This window comes from Filicampus tigris, chromosome 13 (genome assembly GCF_054856515.1).
Source record: "Filicampus tigris isolate MCC_2025a chromosome 13, RoL_Ftig_1.0, whole genome shotgun sequence".
Taxonomy (NCBI): domain Eukaryota; kingdom Metazoa; phylum Chordata; class Actinopteri; order Syngnathiformes; family Syngnathidae; genus Filicampus; species Filicampus tigris.
Genome location: NC_141229.1, coordinates 4,212,235 through 4,231,010, shown reverse-complemented (window position 1 = coordinate 4,231,010; position 18,776 = coordinate 4,212,235). Strand labels below are relative to the sequence as shown.

The following is an 18,776-nucleotide window of genomic DNA, read 5'->3' as shown; positions in this document are numbered from 1 at the left end:
GTATTTGTTTTCTGATAAGAATTGTTGAGTTGTATTTCTTGGTTTGAAAATGACTTTTCCCAGACGTAAACTTTACCAAATAACTTTTTCCGACATGTTTGTTGGTGTGTTACCAATTTTATTTTTTTTTTAGTAGCAAAACCAACAAAAGTGATTTTTGTGTTGTTTGTTTCCCCCCACCCCCCGTTTGTGAGTCATTTCACTGTTTTTTGGGCTCAAACACAAATAACTTTCTTGAGGAAAAAAAGTGCATTGTGTACCATCCCTGCACTGCACTTTGGGAATCCCTGCCATGGCCCAACTTTCTGCGTTGCGTTTTGAACAAATAGGAATGCTGTCAAGCCTCGTTTAGAGTCCCTGTCCGTCTTATGCCGGACTGTCGTCCCAGCTCCAATTGCATTTTTTTTTTTTTTTTTTTTGGTCTCGCTTTTCACCGTCCTTCTCTCCCGAGCACTGACGCAGGCCAGCTCGGGAAATGACGGCCACTTCGCTTATCCCTCCGGCATATTATTCCTGTCACATAACTCCGGTGTCTACCAATCCACCCCCCAACACACACACACACACACAATCCAATGCCCCCCACCCCCTCCCCTCGTCCTCTCTTGTCCGTCAGAGTAGCCTGGCGGTCGGCTTCTGCATACTCCAAACGCGCAACTGCACTATCAGGCATCAACAAGCACCCAAACCACCCCACCCGCCGCCCCCCCCCCCGCTCCACCACCACCATCCCTGATCAATGGCATTGAGAGGGGAGAAGAGGAGGAATGAGGGTGTTATCTCTCTCATCATCCGGCATTAAAAGAACAATCAATTAGGCAACATACAGTATGCGACGGCATGAACAATTAAACAGCCAAGTCATTAAGCGAGCCTATTAACACACGGCGACCGATGGAAATCCTTTGGCATCCAAACCTCTCCAACAGCACCCCCCCCCCCCCCCCGCTACCTCCCCAACGTTGTCTCGCACGTTCAAGCAACACACATACAAAAGCATTCACGGTGGCTTAAAAAAAAAAAACAACAAAAAAGAAAGCAAGCGGAAAATACTCACTCAGTCCTCCGCCAAAGAATCAGAGAACGACCGGGCGAAGACTTTTACAGGCTGACTGTCGACATGTCGTTCACGTTCAGCCGCACTCTCCTGCATGCCTCGCTCTCCTCCTCTCCTCTCTCACTCTCTCTCTCTCTCTCTCTCTCTCTCTCTCCTGTGGAGGCGGATGAGGGAGGCAGGGAGGATGATGATGAGGAGGAGGAGGAGCAGGAGGGAGGGGCGGAGGGTGTTGGGGGGGCGGTTGGGGGGGGGGGGGACGTGAGAAGACTGCAATGAGGAAGAGGATAGAAAGGGTGGGAGGGGAGGTTTGGGAGGGAGAAAACGTTAGGATGCAGGTCCGCTTCTCCACTGCGCAGCCCGGGGGAGCTGCGGCATCGGACGGCCTGAGCAGTGGGGAACCGGCGCATCGGGGAGACCAAGTATCGGACGACTAAATGATTCAACAAGAGCGAATAAAGCCATAAGAGAAAATCCAGAAATAGTAAAAAAAATAATAATAATAATAATAATTTAAAAAATTGTCAGTGAAGACGATAGATTACTTAATTGTAGGAGTGTAACGAAAACCGATTTGAATCGGAAAATCGGTGTTGATTTACCCGGACCGAATCGAATCATTACACTTCCTGCACCCGATGTACCAAGATGCGTATCAAATTGTCTTTTTTTTCCGAGAGATTCACACCCCTAATATAGACATATACATAGACATACTGTGCATATATATACAGAGGTGGGCATTCCGTCAGATCGACGAATGACTGGAGACTTTTTAAAAATGACGGACACACAACTGAGGAAAGTGGATTTCATCAGAGGGGTGTAATTGTCTTTGTGAGTTGACGGACGTTACGGATTAATTGACGGACTTAGGTAAGGGACTGACTGATGGATTGACCAACCGACGATTGCAATTCGGTTCGTCACGAAAAATGGTGGCCTGTCGAATGACGGGCGGGTGCTCAGACTGCTGATGGATGACGAATGATGGATCAGCAAAATTGTGTAAAATGCCAACCTCTGATATATACATACATGACAAGGGTGTAGCAAAAAAAAAAAAATGATTTGAATCGGAAAACCGGTTTCGATTTAAAAGATGCGAGTGCTTTGAATCAACCCAAACTGAATCGTTCCACTATAAAATATGTATTGAGATGCATATCAAATCCTGTTTTTTTTTTTTTTTGAAGGAATTGCTCAATTTACAGTAGTCTACTAACAAGTCCAATCATATTGTAAAATGACAAGAAACTCATTGCATCATACTTGAAATTGTTTGGAAATTTGTATTAGACTTGCAAAATGTTTTTCGATAAATCAAGGAAATCATCAAAAGATTCAATAGTTATAGCCCAAGTTGGAATGGAATCGTCAACTTTTGACACACAAAATGATTCCCCCCCCCTAACTGTTGGGCTTTAATTCATCATCTCATTTGAGTTTATGCATCTCAGCCCCATGCCTTTAAGCGCCGACGGCTTGCCGTGCGCGTTGCCATGGCGACTCTCGCCATCTGTCTTTGCGGCGCGCACGCCGGCACACACGTGTCAGGCCACTTTTTTTCTTTTTTTTTAAACGATGTGACTTTTATGAGAGTAAATCACATGGAGGCCTTTAGAAGTTCACGAGGAGCTAAACACCTGTCACGGCGTGAAGAGGAGGAGGAAGTGGAAGCAACAGATGCCGGGAGGCGCAAATTAGCTCCCCGCGCGTAGCCGGTTTCGCTAGTGACGAGCAGGCTCCTTCACGTGCTGGCTCGTCATCAAGGACGCTTTTATTATTATTCCTTCACACTCTACTGGAGCTTCTTTTGTCACCCCGCCAAAGCATTGGCAACTTGGGAACATGCCTGGCTCTTTCCTTTTGTGGTTCTGGAAGAGGTGCCGGCGCGCGGAGACCAATGCGGTAAAGCAAAATTTCCAACTTTACCGAGGCTCGAAATGAGCCGTTTCGCATCGCACATTGCGGGTGAAAAATAAGCATTTTGAGCCTGTTCGAACACACTGTCTTACGCCAGAACTGGCTAGCTAGCAATAAGGGTCGCTAGCAACGAGTGTGGCTTAACATGTTGCAGATTCGCTCCTGAGTCATTCGTTATCATCTCCACGGCGGCAAGTAAGCTACACATCTGACAAAGTATCGTTCTCACGAAGGGATGACGGGGAAAGACGGCGAAGCCATGCTAATTGCTAAGCTAACCTAAGATTGACACGGCTAGCGCGCTTAACACTGGAATTAAATGCTTGGGGTGATTGAGTCCACTTGTCACAGATTCCTGGCCGGCACAGAGTCAGAAAACTTTGAACAACAAAATAGCAGGCACATTTAATAAGTGTCCAAAATAATTTGTGCAAATTCAAATACCGTATTAGTTGTAAGCCGTTGGCGTATCGTGCAACAGTTGTATTTGACAGGAAAAGAATCATATTCAAGGATCAAAGAAAGCTATTAGAACAGTCTTTGAGTCGAAATATACTTATTTTTTTCCCTCACATTAATTCAAGTAAATATCGATTAAAGCTTTGTCGAAAATTGTAGTTGAGAAATGCGATTATCGCGGTCAATTATGGAAAATTTCGCAATTAGTTAAAAAATGCCATCGCTTTACAGCACTAATATTAATATATAAGTAGCATAACATTTTTATAATATCAGTACTAGTATTTGTTTGTTTTCACGATGGAGTCCCGAGTTTTGATTTCGACTTTTGAAAATGGCCTTTTTCTTCATTGTGATTGATTTTGAATTTGATTATTCAGCCCTACTTGGAAGCCAGATTACTGATCTTATATCCTTGACACTTTGGGAACACATACCTGGTCCTTTTGAGCAAAGGTACCAAAAAAAAAAAAAAAAAAAAAAAGCCCAAGTAGCGATTATTTATAGCGCACTTTTCCCAGGTAATGGCCACCAAATGCTTTACAAGAACAAGCCCGGAATGCAAAGTAGCCAGAGACATAAGCATAAAAGAAGCGCGACAACAAACGCATAAAAACGAGCAGACGGGAAAGCGGGACACAATTACAACGGGCGGCTCGTGACAAAAATGCACAGCATCCCCGGTATGCTGATAAACGGTTAAACGGTCTTGAGGTCATTTCAGATTCTTTTTGATCGGCGCAGGAAAAGAACGATGATGGCCATGTGCTCGCTGCAAATCAACGGTTACCTCGGAGTCCAATTATTAGCACCATTAGCTTTGGCACCTTGAGGGACTTATTCCTACTGTACTCGTTTATTTTGTTGCCGCGTCTATCTTTTGTAGCTTGAGAACAAATCGCGGAGTCAATAATTAGCCCTTTAGGGAATGTGAGTGCACCTTGTGCATTGAAGAAGTGGACTCTTCCATGTTCTGGCGTTGTATCTATCTCTGAGGCCCCATCACATGCTTAAGCCGCTACACCGCCGGCGAAAATCGACACGATTGAGTCCACTGATGGCGCAGCATCATACAATTCACTCCACTTACAATACAGCCCGGTACAATGCAAATAACGAAATGTGGACTGCTTACCGATTCACTCCAGTTATAATACGATTGGTTCAATCTGCGATGCGATTCACTTCAAATGCAATACGACTCGCTCTAATTACGATACAATTCATATTGGGTTGGCTCCGGTTACAATAAGATTCATTCCAATGACATGATTGACTCCAAATAAATACGAGTCATCCCAATCGTGAAACGATTCATTCCAAATAGTAGGGATTAGGTTTGGGAACGCGAATCGTTTTTTCGATGCGTCGTTCGGCGTATTAAAAAAAAAAAAAAATCTGAATCGATTCATAGGTATTAATACTCGATATTTAAAGTTGACCTAAAAAAAACTAAAAGCACGCGCAAGCGATTACGTGCGTTTGTACGTCAGACGTCTGTGCTAGGCTACGCTAATACGTGACAAGATGGCGGAACAGGCATCGGGATTAAATCGAATCGTGGGCCTCTGAATCGGAATGTGATCGAATCGTGAGATACACACAGATTCCCACCCCTAGTAGGGATGGCCTTGTTTTAAGATATCGGTACCCGTGGAGGCTGTCGATACCAACCACCGACAGTTAAGGCAAACTGACATCGGGTAAATTCACGCCAATCATGACACGATTCACTCCGATTGCAACGTGGCTCATTCGATCGTGACCCGAATTCACTTCCGAAAGCATCGCGCTCAGTGCGAACGGGATTCGCGCCCATCACAGCCGAATCAGATTTTTGGCGCGTTGACGCGTGCCACATTTGGAGACTTGCGTGACAAATGATGGCCGCATTAGTAAGTAATAAGCGAGAGGGCCTTTAATAACAGTTGCACATGACAGAAAATCATTTTGTAATGACATTTGAAGCCTTTTAAAATGATATCCAGGCCGTGGCATCGTGGACAATTATGACAACGCATTGATGCGTGTCACCCCCCCCACCCAAGTCACCCCCCCCCCCCCCCCCCCCACCAACCCTCCGAGGCCATTTTGCATATCGGAGCGCCTCAGGAAAAGATTTAATAACGACATGTCTTCCACATTACTGCGCTCAAAGTTCAATTTTCAGTTCAATTTCACATCGATTTGGGGCGCGTGCGTGAAGGTGAATCACCTTGAGGAAACGGCGGAGGTGCATCTGCCTCCCTCTCGCTCTCTCTCTCTCTCTGTCTCTCTCTCTCTCTCTCTCGATCGCCCCGCGGCGGTGCGATGGGGGACGCTGTCCCCGGAGATTCCAATCAGACGGCGCAACACAGACGCTTCCAGTAATATCAGGAAGCTGTAGACGATGGTTATAGATTTCAGGGGCTCTCAGGTGCATTAGGCCATATCGCGGCTTCCCCACAAGGCCACTTAATGCCGGGCCCGGCCCGCGATGGAGGGAAGGAGGCCGGCCGGCTGGCTGCCCGGCACGCGTGTGCAGCTTGGAACAAAAAAAAAAAAAAAAAAAAATGCATTTAGACACGTTTGTCAATGGCCGGCTGGTCGATGAGCATAAGTAAAAACCTTGTGATGGTCTTTCCACAGCCACTAGAAGGAGCTTTCACTTCTTCAAAATTTAAAAAGACTTAAATGAATTTGGATTTTTTTTTTTTCTTTCTTCAAGTCTACTTAAAGGAAAATCAACCCAAACATGTTTTTTTTTCAAGAATGTTCCCAGCAGGCCCACTAGTTGAAACAAGGCATTCTTATTGCATTTGTGGAATAAGAGTTAATCCACCTGTTTTTAGCCATCTCCGGGAGCGGCCATTTTGTCACTTGTGTCGACTGAAAATGACATCACAACCGCTCGCAACGACCAATCACGGCTCAGCTTCAGAAAACAGGTCGGCTGTGATTGGTTGTTGTGAGCGGTTGTGATGTCGTTTTCAGTCGACACAAGTGACAAAATGGCCGCCCCCAGATTTGGCTGAAAACGGGTGGATTAACTCTTATTCCACAAATGCAATATTTATAAGAATGCCTTGTTTCAACTAGTGGATTTGCATAGACCATATTCTTGAAAAAAAAATGTTTTCGTTGACTTCCGCTTTAATGATAAAGACATATGATTTTTTTTTTTCTTTTTACTGTCAGTTTCTACTAGTGGAAAAAAGGAAACAGGCTTAGTAAAAAAATAACAGCACACACACATACAAACACATTTTTTTTCCATGGGGGAAATGGGCTTCTGACATTAAAAAAATAGACATTAAAAAAATACATATGTTTTTTTTTTTTCCCCCCACTGGTGAAAACAGGGTTCTGACAGTTAAAAAAGAAAAAAAAGCCAGCCCCCTGGTGTATTGTTTAAAACAGTGTAAATTTGAAAGAAGAACAAAATGGGAAATATTTCGGCACAGTTTAGTTGAAAATTGTTTTGTCATCCACTGTAATCCTGCTGCTCCTTCTGCTGCGCCCGCCTTGGCGACTGCGCGGCAACATAATACAGTCCTTCAGACACAAACAAACAATAGACTTCTTCTTCTACGACTGTAAGTGACTCAGTAAAATGCTTTCGTATTAGTCATTTTTCAGAGGATAAAGAATACATGCCTGCGTGTGGTGTTATATTATCTGTCTGCATGTGTTGCTCCGCCGTGTCTGTTCAAGTAACCAGGACTGAAAGGATTCTTGAACCGTGAGTATCAATGCCACTTTTGATCTACTTTTTGTGAAGTTTTTGTTTGCCAGTGCGCCATGAGATTTGTCTCATGTAAAATGCAGTATGCGCCTTGCCTCGATAAAGTCTGGGAACGCTGATCTCCGTCACAGAGCAACAATGACCGTGAAGGAGAATTTAAGGAGGGAAAGGGCGGGTGTCGGGGGTGTTGTCGCTGAACCAGAGAGGCTTCCTTAAATTAGGAAAACAAACGGAGAGGAACTGAAAGAAGATGGCTATCAGGCGCCATCAGATACCGCCGTGACCGCTAGCCGCTTTGAGCGCATAAAATAGTTTTTGTTTTGAGAAGGGCAACTCTTTACGCTGACGTCTGGAATGGATGTCGTTTGTTTTTAGTTGCCGCACGGCTTTAGGTTTTGTTTCATCCTAAACGGCTTCAAATTGTGCTTTATTTGTATTAATCGAGGTTGTTTTAGTTACGAAAACGAACGAAATAGGTCAAACTGAAATTGAATCAAGGTTTTCGTTCAGGAAGTAAAATACAAACAAAAAGGCTTAAAACAATGAAAGCTGGTTGAAATGAACTACATTGAAGTTTACAAAACTAAAACTAGATGTAATCATAGCGTCCTTCAATTTCGTCTATTTCGGTATTATGCACTGCTCTTATTTTACGGCAAAGTCTGTGGACTGTTAATACGGTAGCTGTATTTGATTGGGCGTAGTAGTTTTGTTTTTGAATGTTTTCAAGATAATATTTTTGTTAAATTGTCCCAACACAATACATACATACCAAGGACAAGAAATACACAGATTTCTTTTTTTTTTTTTTTTTGTTAAAGAAAGAAAAGAATAAAAACTGAACTAAAACGGAGCATTTTCAAAAACACAATAAAAAAAAAAAACAAACGCATTTAAAAACTTAAAACAAAATACAAACTAGCTATAATGAAAATTCCAAAACTGTTATTAAAACCCTGCTATTGATTTTTTTTTTTAAATATGAGGCTACTAATCATTTTGATTAAATGAAAAAAATCATTGTAAAAATTTTTTTTTTTTTTTTACACTATAGATCACCTGAACCTGAAACATTTAACATTTTTGACACACTCCAGTACTGATATATATATTTTTTAATCCAATACACTGCGAAATTATTAGGGCGTCAAAAGATTTGTTGTTACTTAAAAAATATTCCCAACCAAAACCCGTGTAACGGGCGAATCTCTAGTGGTGGGGATGAAGGGAGGCGGGGGGTGGGGGGGGGGTGTCAGGGGTGGGTCAGGTACTTGTGTCATAACATGAAAGCAGAGAGCAGCACTCTGGAGGGCTCACCTCTGATTCGCACACTCTCACTACGGGCAAGGACAAACCGCCTGGGACGCGCACACATGAAGTAGAGTGATTCGCACACTCGCACTCAAGCTCGGCCTACACAGCCGCCGCCGTAACTCCCTCGCATGACCCAAGCGTGAGCTAATTAATCACGTCCTGTATTAATTACAATTCAAATCAGTTGCCATGGGAACCCCTCCGGAATGTTCGGGAACGGACTTCCAGTGAGTTTAACGACGAGGGCCGAGTGGGAGCCATTCGCAGCGCCTTACAATGATTCAGCTGGCTGCATTTTACATTGCTCCCCCCCCCCCCACGCCCCCCCCCCCCCCTCTCTCTCTCTCTTGAGTTGCCCGAGGTGAACCTCAATTTCGGTCATGGAGAGGCGCGCAGGAGCGGAAAATGATAGTGTGATGACGGCTAAAGGAGCATATGTGTCGGCAGGGAAAATAACATTCAGACAACAGTTTGACTTTTGGGGCCAAAGTGCATTGCTTGGCAGACAAGCGTGCACCTGTCGATTTTTGACGCACTCGGAATGACAATGCGGATGTAAACATTAACGAGCAAACAACATTTTATTATTTGGAAAATAGAGTAATGCCTCGAGATACAAGTGAGCCAACTTACAAATGATACGATATATAAGCTGCTGTTTAGCCGATTTATATATCAAATCCTTATCACCCCCCCGTATATAAACCATATATTCAGTATTTATCTGTGGGTTTTTTTTAGGAATTTTATGCGTTTGTACAAAAAAAAAGTGGAATAATTGTACTGTTAGAAAAGGATTTACAGAAGTGTGGAACCGCTAAGGTGGAATAAAGATTTTTGAAGGTATATACATACCATACAACATATTTGCAAGTATGTTCGAACGCACTTGCAAATATGACACGGGGTATTACTTACTTAAAGGGGGGAAGTCAACGCAAACAGATTTTTTTTCAAGAATATGTTCTATGCAAGTCCACTAGTTGAAACAAGGCATTCTGATAAATATTGCATTTGTGGAATAAGCGTTAATCCACTCGTTTTTAGCCATCTCTGGGGGCGGCCATTTTGTCATTTCTGTCGACTGAAAATGACATCACAACCGCTCACGGCTGAGATTCAGAAAACAGGTCAGCCGCGATTGGTCGTTGTGAGCAGTTGTGATGTCATTTTCAGTCGACAGAAGACAAAATGGCCGCCCCCAGAGATGGCTAAAAACGAGTGCATTTTGCTGCTTATCTTATATCCCATAAACGCAAAATTAATCAGAATGCCATGTTTCAACTAGTGGGCCTGCTGGGAACATATTCTTGGAAAAAAATGTGTGTTAGCCAAATGCTAAAAAAAAAAAAATATATATATATATATATATATATATATATATATATATATATATATATACTTATACTTACAAATGCTCAAGTCAATACCCTGTGGCATTATGGGAAAAATGCTAAGTTTTTTTAGCTTTTATCCTAAAAGTACGTTTGACAACGTACTTGCATGTATGTTCGAACGTACTTTCAAATATATTCAAACGTGTTTACCGGTCAAAAATATTTCCTCCACATCGGCAGTTCCGCGCTTCCGTAACGTTTGCCCTCTGAAAGGAAATATCCGCAATCCTAGCTCTGTTTAACAATACGGGATACGCGGTAATCGTCTGCCACCGCGCGCTGCTGGTTTTTCCCCGGCAAAATGCTTATTCGGGGGATACTTTTGTGAAGCCGTGCGGACGCTCGCGCGTAATTCTATCGGAAAACTCAGGCGAAAGCCGGACTTGGTGAATTAACAATGCCGAGGTGTGTGCCTCTTGAGCGCGCGCTTGTGTGTGCACGTGGCTCGCCAGTTGTCATGGTTGCGGCGTTTATCACCTCGTTCCGCCGACATAGAGGCCCAGGGGCATGTGTGATTGGCTTCAGACCAACAGACAGACAGAGAGACAGACTCGGGGAAGGGAGTGTGTGTGAGTGAGTGAGGGGGAGGACATATTGGCACAGACGAGAGCTTAAATGCCAACGCGCTGCGCAGGGGAGGGAGGTGCTAGAAGGCCCGTTGGACAAATGTCAACGCCGGGCCTCTTCATGATCATGTAGCGCAGGGCCAAGCGTGTCCAAGCGTGGAGCGAAAGTTGATTTTTTTTTTTCATTCTATAATAGAGAGCTTGAACGCCTGGAACTTGGAACTTTTTAGGCGTCATTCACTAACAAATGTGGAGAATTTGTCTTACGCTGAGCACAAGTTCACCACGCGTGGCCGTGAGCGAGGCTCGTTCCACATTTTGTCCCACCGTGTCATAATTTGGCAAATAATACATCAAGCCAAGTTTCTTCGCCACAATCAGTTCAGTTGACCACTTTGACACAGCGGTCAAAAGTGCGCCGGAAAAAAAAGTAGGGCTCGACCCATGTGGATTTTTTTTGAGGCCGATGCCGATTCTTGGCAGAAAGAAATACAGATTACCGATTAATCAGGATTGTAATTTAAAAAGTATATAATGAATAAAAGAACTTTTTTTGCCATATAATTAATGAAATTATAAGGACGTTAATCCTTGTCATCACTGGCAGAGCTAAAGGGGGGGCTGCCTCACAACAGCGCATGGTGGGATGCCAAGGCTGCTACATTGCTAGCATGACTTATTCATGGAGTATTGCCAAAAATGAAAAGTTAATGGTTTATTGTCATAGTTTTGGGAGTGTAGAATTAATATAAAAAAGTGGTTCCCAACCTTAAAGCTTTTACCCCCTCACTCGTACATGTTGATGATTCTCCAAAAGCAGAACATAACTCAACTGATTATTAAATGAAACAATTTTATTTTGTCTCCTTCATTTGGACATTTAATTCTCAGCAAACATAAAAATAATGTTGCCTTAAAGGTGGAAGTCAACGCAATTTTTTTTTCAAGAATATGTTCCATGCAAGCCCTCTAGTTGAAACAGGGCATTCTGATAAATTTGTGGAAGAAGTGTTAATCCACTCGTTTTTAGCCCTCTCTGGGGGCGGCCATTTTGTCTTCCGTCGACTGAAAATGACATCACAACCGCTCACGGCTGAGATTCAGAAAACAAGTCAGCCCTGATTGGTCGTTTTGAGCAGTTGCGATGTCATTTTCAGTCGACGGAAGACAAAATGGCCGCCCCCAGAGAGGGCTAAAAACGAGTGCATTTTTCAGCTTAATTTTTCATCTTAATTTATATTCCACTAAATTAATCAGAATGCCATGTTTCAACTAGTGGGCCTGCTGTCAACATATTCTTGAAAAAAAATATGTTTGGGTTGACTTCCACTTTAAAAAAAGAAATAATATACAAAAATCACAAAATCAAATATAAATAATAAGCCTGCCTTTGTTACACGTCACTCATAACATTTGCCACCGCTCCTTTAAATAAGTCGGGCATTTAAATTTTAAATATCAGGAACAAAACACTTATAACATTCAGACTTACTATAGCAGTTTTCCTTTTTTTCATCAGTCTTCTGAGCTGCAATGAGACACTTGAGCTGGCACGAGCCTGTTGTGATTTTGCCGTGGCTGTGCCACAGCTGATTGTCTCCCCGGGGAAACAAGTTGTAACACACATATACCATTTTATTGACCATCTTAAGAAATGACTTAGAATATTACATTATCACCGTGGAAATTATTCAACGTTTCCACGTTTCCCCCCTGCAGTGTACCCCCCGCTTGGGAAACACCGAATTCAAACATAAGAAAGGCGATCAACTTCCCCTAACGACCCGATGGGAACGGTCACAGATCCGCGCCTCAAAAGCCAACATTTTATCCCCTCACATAAAGTAGAGACCTTTCCGATTCCTTCAATTTAACTTCTGTTGCTTACCGGAGTTAAACAACCAGCCAGGAAACTGGAACCGTGAGGGCCCGTGTGCCTCTGTTAGCCACGGTGTGCGTGTGAACAAATGTTTCTCTGAACGGCTAGTTTTAGCTACGCCGTGAAAAATTGAATTGGAGGCCCTAAGATAGGGCCGGAGAGCGATGGGTTTTCCCCGAAAAGCATTTCCGTACAGACATATGTGGCCATATCGCCGCCAGTGACGATTCAATGGAATCTCCGTCGGCGTTCGGTTTAAGCGAGATAACGGTGTTAGCTTCTTCCGAATGACACTTACTCGATGGTTCTGTGAAGTTGTTGGCAGGTGGCGTCGGAGTTGTAATTGCTTTCATTATCTTGGGCGCCCACCTTTGGTTTGTTTTGAAATGTCCTACTTTGATGTCATGTAAAGCACAGTGAGTTACCGTTATCCTTTTTGGTTGTAAACGGTTATTGTGGACACTTACAACAGTTAGTGATGATGGCAAGTGGCCGGTGAAACACTCCCGCTGTCTCGTAATGGTGTAGAAACAGATGGCACGCAGATGCTTCCGCGTACAGGTGGTTCACTTAATGGTTCCCTCCGGCTTACTTTGGTCCAATCAGCGTGAGGCTTTCACGTCATGAGGCGGGAAAAGACGCCCGTTTGAGCTTTCAGCCCATCACTGTGCGCTCATTTTTGCATTCAGTTGGAAGTATCGGCCAATCGCAGCACACTGCTTCAGTCGGCTTATTTTCCCTCCCGTCCATTGACATGTAAGAAATATAAACAGGGGTGCATTGAGATATGAGTTGAAATTGTTTCTCGACCACGCTTGACACGCAAAACACTCATATCTCGAACAATCTTTTCCCAGTGAAACAAATGTTGCAACGCGTGCTTAAATAGTAAAAATAGAATTCCATAATATTACAAAAGTATTATGAAATAAAAGAATTCAAAAGTTTTGTGAAACCGCTTCAAATGAATGGCCATTGTGCTGATCTTTCTGGTGTGCCTGCCCAATAAGACGGACAGACAGACAGATGTACTGTTCATTGAGAAGTCGCAACTCCTCTCAGCTCGTCAGTACAGCACTAATATTAGTTGTTATTCGCAGAGGATAATTTATGATTGAGTACTCTTATATTGTCAGTCGTTATGTGTTGCTGTACCAGTCAGTTCTTCCAAAATCTTGTTCTTGCATACAGTCTTTTAGTAATTTTAGTAACTTACTACATTGCCTTATGCCTCACTTCCGGGTTGTGAAGTGGGAAAAGCCCGCACGTAGCGATTTCAGGCAGCCAATCGTATAGCGCTTTAGTGACTCCCTATGGCGGGGGGCGGTGCCTCACAGCAAACAAGGAAGCTAATAAGGTATCTTGTATCGACTTTCAACTTTGCCTGTAAACTTAAAAGTGGCAGCCAGTTCATCCATTGAATTCAAACTTTCCAAGTAACAGGCAAAGAAAGCACTCTTCCTTAACATGTTTTTTTCTTCGTCGTTGAGTTGTGTAACGAACGTATCGATGTTCGCCGTAGCCCCCTTGAACTTTTTTTTTTTTTAAACGACCTCGCGTGTTGTGTTTGCGTGCGGCTTGTAAACTAGAGAATCCCCGGGTCACGCATTTTTTTCCCCCCTCTTTTCTTTTTAGCTGACATCCAGCTGAATAAGCGAAAGCACCAGAGAGCGTGTGTGAATAGACGCATTGTGAGGCTGCTGCCTGCCTGTCTGGTTTAGTGTGCATGTCCGTGTGTGTGTGGCCTCGGCATCCTTTTCTCCTCGGTGTCGTTTGTGCCACACGCACTCTCCATCATCGCTGCCTGCTGGCTGACACGCTGCGTGGACGGGCAGGAGGACATTACCGGCGACAGCGCGCTGTCCGCTTGTCCACGCTCGCCGCTCGCTTTCGGCTGCCCACGGCGGTGACCGTAAAACAACAACAACTAAAAGTCCCCACCATGCCCCAGACGGGCAAATCGAGAAACGCCCCGCCGGCGTCGGACTCTCTGCGCCCCCAAACGGGGGCCTCGGCTGGGGATCCAGAGGGGCGCCGGGAGGACGAGGGGGACACTGGACACGACAACCAAGGAGACGAGGATATCATCAAATCTCCAAGTGATCCCAAAAAGTACAGGTAAGATAGAAAGTCAGCTGCAGCAGGGGACTCCACGCTCACTCACAACCAGGGACGGCGATACATGGGGGGGGCCTTTAGGGGGTCATAACCCCGTCAGAAATCGGTGTAGCGCCTTGATTTTATTTTATATTTAAAAAAATGTATATAGATATAAATTATTCTCTCAGCCGTCATGCGTATCGGTCAAGCCCCACTTAAACACATTTCATATACGTGAAAAAAGCAACACAAAGGAGTTCACGAAACAGACACTAAGACAAAAATGAACAATTACAGTTAGCATTGGCTTCTGAAAGATAGCAATGTTTTTTTGTAGATATGTGAGGAGTGTTTGTGTTTGGCAATGTCATGCACCAATGCCATTGCATTAATTGACGAATACATGTGCAAGGCAATGGATGTGCACGCACGTGTGTGCTTTTGTCTGTAACCTAGCAATATGTAACCTTGAAATGTTGTACATTGTTGCTGTTGTAAACCAAGGATGTCCTGTAATTTTTTTTTACTCCCTAAGACTCACCCAAAATGGCTCCACGACTCACTTTTGGAGCACCCGACCCACTAGTTGAGAATCACTTTATTGTATTTTATTATTTATTTATTTTATTTCTTAATGCTTTTCATCGGACGGCAACGATATAATAACACGAGCTTAGTATGCGTAATCCTTTGTTGCCTGTCCCACCACTCTTGTCAAACGCCACTGTACATGTCAGCGCTGCAGATGCAACGTCTGCTCAAAAGGTGGTGGTGATACAATGTTGTGGTTAAAACATCTACCATGACTTGGTGGTTCTAGATGTCATTTTAAAGATATTTACCTCCACCGGGTGACACCACCACCTGTATTTTTTTTTCCCCTCCAGAGCTAAAAAGGAGGCCTCTATTTGAGGCGAGGCATTTATTTCTTCAAATGTAAGGTGCGCCTGCTGATTTAATTGAGGCACGGTGACTTATAAGCGTGGAGGAAAGATATAATAAGCCTCAATTATTCTCTGCCTTTTCTCTGCAGGTACATTGTGCTCAACAACGGGCTGCGCGCTCTGCTCATCTCGGACTTCAGCAGCCGGGCCATGTCCGAAGACGACGAGGAAGAGGAAGAGGAGGAGGAGGAGGAGGAGGAGGAAGGTGGTGAAGAGGAGGATGAGGAGGAGGAAGATGACTCCAGCGGTGAAACGAAGGTGGAGTCAGATGAGGGCGGCGACGACAACGATGACCGGGAGGGGAGGAAGAAGAGAGGGACTGCAGAAAAGCAGGTACGCACTCGTTCATGGTGTTCATTTGAAGCTAAAATGATTTTGTAGCCCACCATTGCACTCTTGAACTTGGACTCCCCCAGGAGGGCGATGCAAGCACCGCAGTGTGGGAATCCCTGGTGTAAAGCAGCCCATCCTAAACCGTTTTAGCCACACACACATACACACACACCAAGGTTATTATAGTTAAGAAAACTCACTGAAATAACTCACACGAAAAACATTTTCATGGACAAAGTCAAATCAAAGCGAGAGTGCTTTTAATAAAATGAAAACTAATTGAAACTACATTTTACGTTTATCAAACCAACTATAAATATCCATCATTTTGATCTGAGAGAGGAAGGGAGGGAGAGAGAGAGAGAGAGAGAGAGAGAAATGGGGGGGGATCTATATATATATATATATATATATATATATATATATATATATATATATATATGTATATATATATATATATATATATAAATAAATAAAGAGATAGACCGATATGTTTTTTTTCAGGGCCGAAACAGATTATTTCATTTTCACTAAAGACAAATATTGCCGTCAAAATTAAAAAAATAAAACTCTGAACTTTGTTTAATCGTCTTGGAGCATATGTTCATTGCACAATTTTGAATATTTGCACAATGTTGAATTTTTTTTTTTTTTTTTTTTTTGATGATTATAAATGTTTCCCAGTGTGGCCATCTTTGTTGTAAAATTCTAACAAAAAAGAGATATTGTATTGATTTCAAATAAAAATAAAAGGTGCATAGTGTTCCCATGGTCAGTAGAATCTCTTATAAACTTCACTGAAAATTCAAATAAATACTTCCTTGAAGTTAACAGTTTTAAATTGGTTTATTATCGGACATCAGAGTTTTTAAAACGGCCGATACCGATATTCGTCAACATACTGAATATCGCACCGATAATCGGCCCGGCCGATAATCGGTCTATCCCTAATATATATATTATGTGTGTGTGTGTGTGTGTGTGTGTGTCAGTCTGCAGCCGCCCTGTGTGTCGGAGTGGGCAGCTTCAGTGATCCCACTGATCTCCCCGGCCTTGCCCACTTTCTGGAACACAGTGAGTAATTACAGTAATTACAGCGAAGGGATGGGGAAGGATTGTGTGCGTGTTGGGTTCGCTCTCAAAGGTTAATTCGCTGGCATCTTTTACATGCTCACCCACCACCGATTCAATTTGAGCGCGACGCCCTCCATACGTGTTTGTGCCTCCAAGCTGGACGTGGAAAAGCAGACAACAGAAGGGGCACGATAACCCTTGTTAAACGTCCTCCGGAAGTTACTTTGACACTGCGCTTACTTGCTTTGGCCCCTTTCTCCCTTCTAGTTGTTATTCAAATCCACGCCCAAATCAAAATACTTGTTGCTTTCGAAGACAAGTTTGCAAGAAAATTGCGAGGAAAATTGGGCTTCCCCCAACAGCAGTGGTTCTCAACCGTTTTTTTTCTCTCGTGTATGCCCGAAGCCTTTCGTTTTAACGTGAGTCCCCCCCCCCCCTCACTTACACGTGTGGAGAATTCTCCAAAAGTAGAAAGTAACATCACATTGACAAATTATTTAAATATTTTTGTTTTGTTTGCCTAATTCTAACATTGAATTCATAGCAATTTTCTTCTTCTTAACTCAAACGTTGAAAAATGTGTATGCCTTGAAATAAGTGATAAAATGAAAAAAAAAAAAATATGAATCAACGTAAAGAATAAACCTCCCTTTGCGGTATTTATTTCTGTATTGCTGCCCATCCATACAGAAGAAGGAAGGTTCAAAACTTTGTTAAAAATTGTAGTTGACTTTATTACTCATTGCTTAGTGACCTTTTTTTTTAAGTTTGCTGTTGACAAAAAACCTAATACTACAAGTATAAGAAACTAAACTAAAACAAATTATTTATATATTTTTATATATAATATTTTGTTCCAAGAAAAAGTAAATAAATAAAAAATAAAAAATGGAGACCTACAGCTCAAAGTCAGTTGGATCACTCATATCTCAACTGTAGCGTAAGAATCAAAGTGAGCTGTCTTGTCTGGTCCCCACTAGAGGAAGAGTCATTTTTGTAATGACAAATTGTAATCCAGAATATCTCAAGCATAATATTGAAGCGCTTACTTAAAGAGAAGTCAACCCAAACATATTTTTTTCAAGAGTATGTTCCCAGCAGGCCCACTAGTTGAAACACGGCATTCTGATTCATTTTGCGTTTGTGGAATATAAATTAAGCTGCAAAATGCACTCGTTTTTAGCCCTCTCTGGGGGCGGCCATTTTGTCTTGTGTCGACTAAAAATGACATCACGACTGCTCACAAGGACCAATCACGGCTGACCTGTTTTCTGAATGTGAGCCGTGATTGGTCGTTGTGAGCAGTTGTGATGTCATTTTCAGTCGACAGAAGACAAAATGGCCGCCCCCAGGGATGGTTAAAACAAGAGGATTAACACTTATTCCACAAACGCAATGTTTATCAGAATGCCCCGTTTCAACTAGCGGGCTTGCATAGAACATATTCTTGGGGGAAAAAAAATGTTTGCGTTGACTTGAAACTGAGCAATAAACGCGGTGCCCCCCCCATCTTTTAAATCTCCTTTTACTCCCGATTCCTCTCCGAAGCGAAATCGTTTGTCTCAATCACTGATGGGCCCGTCGAAAAATCTTTTGATGGCCAATCGAAAATCACGCTCGCCATAAAAAGACATATTTAACTCGGACCGTCTGTTAAAATTTCGCCACAAAAAAAAAATGTGGCGAGCCCAGGCCGAAACTTATCTTTGACATTTTTGGAACCGCGTGCTTTGTTCCCACCCCGGCCGGCCCAGTGGTTTTCATGGGCAGTGAGAAGTACCCCTCGGAAAACGGCTTTGATGCCTTTCTCAAGAAGCACGGCGGCAGCGACAACGCCTCCACCGACTGCGAGAGGACCGTCTTCCAGTTTGACGTGCAGAGGAGAAGCTTCAAAGAGGCGCTCGACAGGTGAGAGCGGATCAGAGGTGCTTTTGTTGTGTGGCGGAGCGGCGTGGCTGAGCGGGATAACATTTTAAGCAGCCAAACGGGTAGCCCGGTTGAAGTGC

The 18,776-nt window shown here is 43.3% G+C and overlaps 2 protein-coding genes across 5 annotated transcripts in view; one reads left to right on the top strand and one right to left on the bottom strand.

Moving 5' to 3' along the window:
* LOC147137220 (SLIT and NTRK-like protein 3) overlaps nucleotides 1-1,181 on the bottom strand; it is a 32,019-nt gene extending 30,838 nt beyond the window's left edge. The window contains exon 1 of the mRNA XM_086048887.1: nucleotides 1,058-1,181. The gene's annotated coding sequence lies outside the window, so the exon portion shown is untranslated. The remainder of the gene's footprint in view (nucleotides 1-1,057) is intronic.
* The window catches only part of LOC147137219 (nardilysin-like), a 107,761-nt gene that overhangs the window by 69,329 nt on the left and 19,656 nt on the right, over nucleotides 1-18,776 (top strand). For 2 of the 4 annotated variants that reach the window (XM_086048884.1, XM_086048885.1), the window contains exons 4-7: nucleotides 13,955-14,437; nucleotides 15,453-15,696; nucleotides 16,689-16,770; nucleotides 18,525-18,678. In XM_086048884.1, coding sequence (XP_085905010.1) covers nucleotides 14,046-14,437; nucleotides 15,453-15,696; nucleotides 16,689-16,770; nucleotides 18,525-18,678 — 872 coding nt within the window. In that variant the 5' untranslated portion in view covers nucleotides 13,955-14,045. Of the gene's footprint in view, nucleotides 1-2,546; nucleotides 2,966-13,954; nucleotides 14,438-15,306; nucleotides 15,361-15,452; nucleotides 15,697-16,688; nucleotides 16,771-18,524; nucleotides 18,679-18,776 lie in introns of those variants that run through there. The other 2 variants (XM_086048883.1, XM_086048886.1) reach the window with 2 other exon arrangements.